The 7,518-nt window shown below is 49.8% G+C and overlaps 2 protein-coding genes across 2 annotated transcripts; one reads left to right on the forward strand and one right to left on the reverse strand.

The window, feature by feature from the left end:
* Nucleotides 1-26: 26 nt before the first annotated feature.
* On the reverse strand, nucleotides 27-1,771 carry MYCFIDRAFT_175018 (uncharacterized protein; the record flags this gene model as incomplete). The annotated part of the gene is made up of 2 exons (XM_007928581.1): nucleotides 27-142; nucleotides 202-1,771. 2 exons carry the CDS (start codon nucleotides 1,769-1,771, stop codon nucleotides 27-29), a joined length of 1,686 nt encoding a protein of 561 aa, XP_007926772.1.
* A 28-nt stretch (nucleotides 1,772-1,799) lies between these two features.
* MYCFIDRAFT_175019 (uncharacterized protein) lies at nucleotides 1,800-4,121 on the forward strand (the record flags this gene model as incomplete). The annotated part of the gene is made up of 16 exons (XM_007928582.1): nucleotides 1,800-1,824; nucleotides 1,854-1,959; nucleotides 1,992-2,386; nucleotides 2,416-2,428; nucleotides 2,473-2,493; nucleotides 2,520-2,757; nucleotides 2,794-2,884; nucleotides 2,950-3,045; nucleotides 3,072-3,080; nucleotides 3,139-3,456; nucleotides 3,488-3,510; nucleotides 3,572-3,710; nucleotides 3,737-3,810; nucleotides 3,843-3,896; nucleotides 3,923-3,979; nucleotides 4,008-4,121. The coding sequence occupies 16 exons, from the start codon at nucleotides 1,800-1,802 to the stop codon at nucleotides 4,119-4,121; spliced, it is 1,773 nt and encodes a 590-aa protein (XP_007926773.1).
* Between the last annotated feature and the right edge of the window lie 3,397 nt (nucleotides 4,122-7,518).

Genomic DNA, 7,518 nt, shown 5'->3' on the forward strand with positions numbered 1-7,518 from the left:
CCTCTCCCGTAGCCGTTCAATTTGGTCTACTCGTGGTTCAGGCAGCTACGAAGCACATTCAGAGTGTCGAGGACCTCTGCCGCTTCCGTTTGGGCGAGGGGCCGTCGAATATGTCGTGGTTTTGTTTGATCTGGTCCGGACACTTTCATTGCGTGTAGCAAGAGGACGGCGTTTCATTGTCCGGGGAATTCTGCGCGCCACGGTCGGGAGCACTTTGATCGAGAGTCTCCGTCATGACCAGCGACAGCAGTTGATGATACTCGGCGCGTGCGGTGTGGAGGAAGACGAAGGCTTCCATGTAGGTCTCAATGGCGTCGAGAGGGAGGACATGAATCTGGAGCCGCGTCGTTACCGTGCGTATGATTGCTAGTCCGGCGTCAGGATAATGGCGGCTCAGCGCGAATACAGTCACCATGGCCCAGAGGAGCAGCTGGTCATACAGCGGCAGACACGACACGCTACGGCCCAGGTCTGCGACCTCATCGCACATTCCCGCCACGTCCACTTCATTCGTGCCGGCTTCTTCTGGTCCGCCGGCGAGATGATTCAGCATGGCTATGCCGGTGGCCTGGAGGATAATATGCATTTCGAGGTTGATTCGGTCGGCTTCTTTGTCGGTCTCCTTGGTCGTGACCAGGTCGCGAACTCGGGGCTTCGTGTTGAACCACGTGATGGAGGAGGCGAGAGTCTGGATGGCCTGGCTCCTGGAGGGTCCCGAGGGCATGCGTTCGATGGATTGGCAGCTGCATACTGCGTGGACCAGGCGCCGGTCGAGATACGTCCTCTCCGAGATCCACGCAAAGCCGATGTTGGCGTCGGCCTCCAGCTCGAAGATCCTGGTCGTTTCCTCGAAGGGTTCGGGGGTGACGCCTGATCCAAAGGTGTTGGCAAAGCTGATGATTTGGGCGAAGAGATCGTGTGGCTGCTCGTCCTCCTTGAAGTGCGATTGCAGCAGCTTCAAGCCGTCGCAATGGGCTCGACAGGCGTCCTGAGAACCCCACCACTTCTCCCAGCTGCCCAGGATGGCGATGCCGATCAGGAGGCCAAAGTCGTTCTGGAAGTTCTGGGCGGGCGCATCGAGCCGCTTGTTGATGCTGCGAATGGCCATGTGGCGGAAGGCCAAGGTCATGAGCGACGAGCCTGGGTCTGCCGCGTTTCTCGCGCCGACCTGCGCGGCGGCGGCGAGCATCAGCGCCCAGAAGCACGGGGGGCTGGACAAGGCCATGTGCGGCAGCTCCGTCTGCCACGAGTATCGTCGGCCATAGCGGCGGTCGTGCTGCGTGGGCAGGCGCAGGTCCAGCAGGGGCGCGACATGCGTCATGAAGAGGTTGAACAGCGAGTGCAGCACGTTCGGATCCTTCACCACGTCGAAGTCGATGGCATGTGACGAGAAGGGGTCGATGCGCGCGGCGCCGACTTCCACAGGCGTGCGCGGAGGGAATGCGAGCGTCGAGCCCGGCTCAGGGGCTTCTTGCTTGACTCTCTTCCCTCCAGATGCGTGTGCGTGTGCGTGTGAGCCAGCAGCATCCCGCCGTCCAGGTCCAGTGGCCGTCCGCTTGTGGTGCGTCGCGGCGATGGTGGCCTTCCGCCGGCCTGCCGATGCGAGCGCCGCTTGTCGCCGGACAATCTTTCGTATGGTGGCGGGATCATTGCTTTCAGGCAGATCCAGCGATTCACCCGGCCCTGTCTCCGACTTCGTGCCCGATGGTAATGATGGCCGTCGGGCGGGATTCAGGACGATGACGCCGTGCTGCCCCGTCCCAGCTTGCATGGCGCCGCCAATGTACGACGGGAATGCAATGCGTGCGAATCCGTCGAAAACAGGTGTTGTGCTGCCCGCGCGCTGCTTGTAGAATATGTGCCGAATCGAAAGCCTTTTGGTTCTGCCTCGATTACGGTTGCTTGCGCGAGCACCGGCATGCTGGTCACAATGGCGACGGCCCGGCCATTGCTGGCTGCGTGAGGGTGATTAAACCGTATAGCAAGTCAAGCCTTCGATGGCGATGTTGGCATGTACTGTTCCTAGTCATCGACCGGCCCTTGCAGGGATCGACCATGTCGGCCGAAAACGCACTGCAAGGCCAGCGACGCACGACGATGCAAGCATGTGAATCTGACTTTGCACAACACCACGACGTTGGAAGAGTGACCAGGCCGATACCACCCATGCCACGTAGAGCCTGCGTCGGTCCCAGTGAAGATCAAAGTATTTCGCATGTGACCCTTCTCAAGACCAGTACGACCGACGGCATGAACGCCCCAGGGCCCAGGTTCACCAACAAACAAAATCCCAGAAGCCATTCAAGCAAAACGCTGACCAGTCTCCCTCAATCGAGACCCATCCCTGAGTCTGACAAGGGCTTTACTGAAACCTTTAATACCTCTCGTTCTGCCTCACTAAGACGGATGTGGTAGGAACTCTTCACTCGTGATCGTACTTTGTTTCGACTATCTTCATACACGAACACGCAGACAGGCAAAGAGTGAGCAGTCGTCAATTCCAAGAACCTGCCAACAAGAACAATGCTCGACCACCACATCATGCATCCCGAAACGACCGAGCAAGTCTTATTGCGACTTGGAGTCATCAAACCCGAAGCGAAAAGAAATCCAGTGACCACTCGGAGTGACTCAGGAGGCACCCTCTCTCCGTTCTGGATCGACAATCCTGTATTTGCCATCACCGCGACAAGATTGAAGCGCTGTGAGCCACAGAGCGACATCAAACCACCAATCGCATCCACAAACTCCATCCACGTCTCGTACAACAACCTCTACAAGAAGCCTTGAAAGGTGCAAAACCTGGCCGAGCTGCCACCGACGATGCATCCGACTTTCTCCGCCTGCTATCGAGAAGATCAACCCACTCTCGTGCGTCGCAACGGTGTGCCTCTTATTCCTGTCTTACGTTGGGATTTGACGACGGAAATGTCCTCGTCATGGGGCCAGGACCAGTACGTTCAACGCTTGTAGCTGCAGCTGGGATCGGCGTCTGTTTTCTCTCCCGTGTTGACCGCAAGAAGGAGTCGATGATTCTTGGTCCACGTTGTTATCAATTGAATGATTCTCAGCAAGGAACAGTCTGACTAGACTACAAATGTACTTTTTTTTTCCGGCTATGCTTGAACGACATCAAAGGTTACATGTCTTCATGTAGGTATTTGCCAGCCGCAACGCAACTTACTACTGAAGTTCCCTTCGATCACGGAACTCTTCCATTGATTTTCAGCTCGAAAGAATTCCTTCGTGAATACATACACAATGGTTGGCCCAGGGTATCAGTAGCGAGCGCTCTATCATGCATGGTTGATTTACCAACAGTCCGGAAGCTTTGCGGGTATGCCGTTCACCCAGCCCGGCGACATGTCATGAAAAGAAGGTTCATGGCCGTCATCAAGCGGAACTATTCCCAAAACAACGTACGTCACGACCGTTGTGATGTCAAAGCGCAGATTTGTTTGTTTGTATGCCACCTGCTAGACACGAGGCGATGGCGAGTGCATCCCAGTTGTGGGCTGAGAATAATCTGTGGAACTACCATCGATTGACTAGCAACGAGGAAATCTCATAGGCGCCGCTTGTTGTTGCTGGCGACGGATCACGCCAAGTCCAGGGAGTTATGTATACATATATAGGCCAACAAGGGTCGCTCCACGAACGACTGGCACCGTTCACTGCTTGCTGTTGTCCCAAATACGTTGTTGCCCTGGGTGGGTTCAACTGCCTGAATCGCTAGCCGAAAACGTGCCTGCAGAAGATGAAGCACTTTCAGAAACTTTGCGAGCCTATTCCATCTTCACTACTTGCGCCGTCGAACGCCGACCAGCATGATGAAGGCACAGGAACGCACATCGGTTACAAAACGCTGTTTTGGAGACCCATACCACCAGCGAATCGTCAGCCTCCGCCGCCTATGTGGTAGTTTGTCACTCCGGATAACTTGATAATATGTACGGGTATCATCTGCTTCAGAACCGCAGTCGCAGGGCTCGGAGGCTCGTCCACAGGGTGTAGAGAGGACCACCGAAACTTTGAAATCGCTTCTTGGCCTGTTCATCATCAGTCCAACAAACGTGTCTAGTAGTGAGTCTGGACCACGCTACGAACACGTTGTGCGGTGAGTCTATAAGGCGTGGTGGTCGGTTTATGCTCGAGACCGGGGCACGTTCGTGGGTGATGACTGGTCTGGGTCGTATGACTTGTCTAATAGTGTCATGGACTCGACTCCGCTTGCCGTATGGCATCCTTGTAGTAAGCGTTCTCCACATGTGCGGGTCGTGAACTCAAGATTTGGACATGATTTATGATTTATCGGAAAACGGGAAAAGTTTGGGGGGAAGGTAGTACTGTAACACTACTTACCATCTCAAGGAAGGTTGCTGCTTAACCAATCTAGCAGTCAACTAGCCTCGAGCCCTGCACAGACACCAGACCAGACCCCTGCGCTTTCCAACAAGCCCTGTGTGCTGGCGACACCGACACGTTGTGGTCCTCGTGGGTCACTAGAAACACGCAGTCGTCGTATCTAGACACTTTACTACAAGTCTGCTCGAGCGATATCATCAGAACTTGCATCTCGAAAGACAATGACTGACCGCTGGAGAGATATTACTGCATTTGGCAACGTTGTGGTATTGGAGCAACAAGCCCCTTTATTGAAAGACTGTTGTCTGGATCCTAATCTGGTCGAGTAGCATGCTCCGTTGATGCCTAAACAAACCCTCATGGCTGCTGAGAAGATCACCAACACGCCATCACAGCTTATTCTATTACGGGACTTCTGGACTTGTCATCAGACGGCAAGTCTTGCCTGTTGCCCCTGGTGCGATGTTATAGTCGTTGGAGATGGTGGTCGAGAATCGAGATGTCATAGTCACTGATAAGGACTCATGCCTTCATCTCAGAAGGGTGACAAGCATCTTTCTCAGCTTGTTGTGGTCTGCGATGTATTAATATCACCCTGGCATCTCATGTGAATACCCCAGCCGTCGATCTTTGGCTACCACTCGGCGAGCACTGGTAAGAGAATGCTTTTGCTCGTCTGGCCCGGATCGTAGAGTGTGCATGTCAGACTTAGTGGAGCGAGCGACGCTTATGTCTTGCCCATAGCTGTTGATTGTTGATTAATCACAATCACCTAACCGTTATTACAATCACAATCTCAGGTGAGTAATTAATCGTCAATCACAATCGCTATAATTATGTAATTACTGTAGTGGTAAGCGTTATAGTTAAGAAGGGTACTATTTCAAAGACTATAGTTATTGTTAGCAGTTATTAATACATTATCTTCGTGCTCTACGCCTTCTAGTAAATACAGCCCTTCTAATAGCATGTGAGCAAGGCCTATAGACTGCTAACTCTTTAAACACTTACTTATCCGGATAGTGTTACTACTAAGTAATAACCGCTCCTATAATATCGTACGCCGGCTCTTACTAAAGGTCCGCTCGGACTCTACGGATATAGCGAATACGGACAATAGGTCGATAGCAAGCCGTGCGAGTGCTAGATTAGCCGATTGTTGCTGTATCTACTACTTAATTAGTATTATAGAAACAGGCCTATTATTATAGTTTTTGCCGACGATTGGAAGGCTAATCGGTAGTCTATAGATAAAGGCTTCGAAGGCATCCTCGTCGCTAGCAACAAGGTCGGCTTATAACTGTATTTGCTACCGTTCTAGGTTAGTAAGACCTTCGAGGTTGCGCTTAGAAGTTAAGTGAGGAGTACTATGTCTATAGCGTTGTTTGTAGTCTTGCTATAGACCTCTAGCTTCTAATAAGGCGGCGTCTATATCAATTGCTAAGCACTTATTCAACTACGCGAGCCTTCGAGTTAGATATAGAAGGACTACCGCGGCATAGACGCAGGTCTATTAGTTAAGTCGATAGTATTTATCGAATAGCTGTCTTACTAGCTGAATTAAACGGATAAGAGGTTAACGCCGAGTGTTGTCTTCCGCTAACCGAGTAAGGTAGCTTCTTATATACTCTATAGCTTCTTAGTACTAATTCAGTATCACTGCGTAGCCTTGTAGCTTAAGAGTGACCTCTTTGAATAGTATAAGGAAGTTATAAGTATGCTATAGAATAGACCATTCTTCGGTAGTAAGCTAAGCGTCCCTTAAGTGCGGCATTCTATCGAAGAAGCTATTTAATATTGGCCTCGTTTGCAGTGCCTCCTTAATTATAAGGAGCTATCTATTCTAGCGTGTTTTACCTAGAATCTTAGGTGTTATAGTAGGCAGTGAAGGCTATGCCTTATATACCTCCTTAAATACGTTAAAGTTGTCGTTCTAGCGTAGAAGCTTAGCGAGTAAGAATAGCCGTTATAATAGACCTTGCTTAGCAAAGGAGTCTACGTCTATGTCTAGCTACTTCGAGATAGACACTATATCGCTATCCGAGTCTATTATAGACAGTTTAAACTCCTCGCTCTCGGTAGACTCTTTATTCTTAGCGAATATAAATGCCTACGTTATCCGGTTGATAATGTGTCTAATATAGCGTAGATAGCGCTTCCGGAAGTAGCTATAGCCTTCTGCTTAAATGAAGGTCTCTACGGCTATATAGAGGGTCTTATTGTTAGAGCTATTATCAGCCGTTATCTAGCCGATCTTGTCTATTATATTAAAGACCTTGAAGCTATTAATAAGCAGTAGCGCGAGGAAGTCGCCTATATAAGAACCGACTAGAAGCGGTAGAAAATCTAGTAGTACTTGAACTAACTTACCCTTATTGTTAATATACTAGCAATTGATAGCCTAGAAGTGCTTCCTACTATACTAAGCCTTCTATATATTAGTACTAACGTAGATACAGCTTAAGGCGCCTAATAAGGCTTGTTTAACGCGCTCTCGCTAATACTCGAAGTTGTAAAGAATATAGCTAAAAAGGGTCGTATATAAGCGTAGAAGTACGTATTTAGCTTATAGGTTGACTGCTAGTATTAGGTTATTGAACTCCTTCGTTATAATAGCACTATATAAGACACTAAGTGCTGTAATAAAGCGAGCAAGAGCGTATCTAAAGGTCTTCTTATCCGCTGCGTTCTTTAGTATATTAACGGTCTTCTATGCCTCAATATCTACGTTCTTCCTAATAGTAGCTAAGAAGTCGATTACGCTCTGTTTCTTGCTATTATCCTTCTCTTTTATACGACTAACGATAATTTGATGCTTATAGAATAGGTGCTCGGCGGCGTTGCTAGATTGAGACTAAAAGCGCTCTGTATCGTTATTACTATAGTATCTATAGTAGAATACTCGGTACCGGCTGTTCTTAACCCTCTTAGGCTCGCTATTCTTTAGAGGTCTCGAATAAGACTACAACTCCGGATTACGCCTATTACTAGCTCTCTTTCGCTTCTTAGATAGTATAGGTGTCGGTATCGGTTGCGTAGGTGTTGCTAAGGACGAGAAGGACTGTATAGGAAGGAATAATGGGTTAGGTATTAGCTAAGGAGGTTATATAGGTTGATTTGGTAGCAGTAGTGTAGGATTTGGCACCTCTCCGG

This window comes from Pseudocercospora fijiensis, assembly GCF_000340215.1.
Source record: "Pseudocercospora fijiensis CIRAD86 unplaced genomic scaffold MYCFIscaffold_4, whole genome shotgun sequence".
Taxonomy (NCBI): domain Eukaryota; kingdom Fungi; phylum Ascomycota; class Dothideomycetes; order Mycosphaerellales; family Mycosphaerellaceae; genus Pseudocercospora; species Pseudocercospora fijiensis.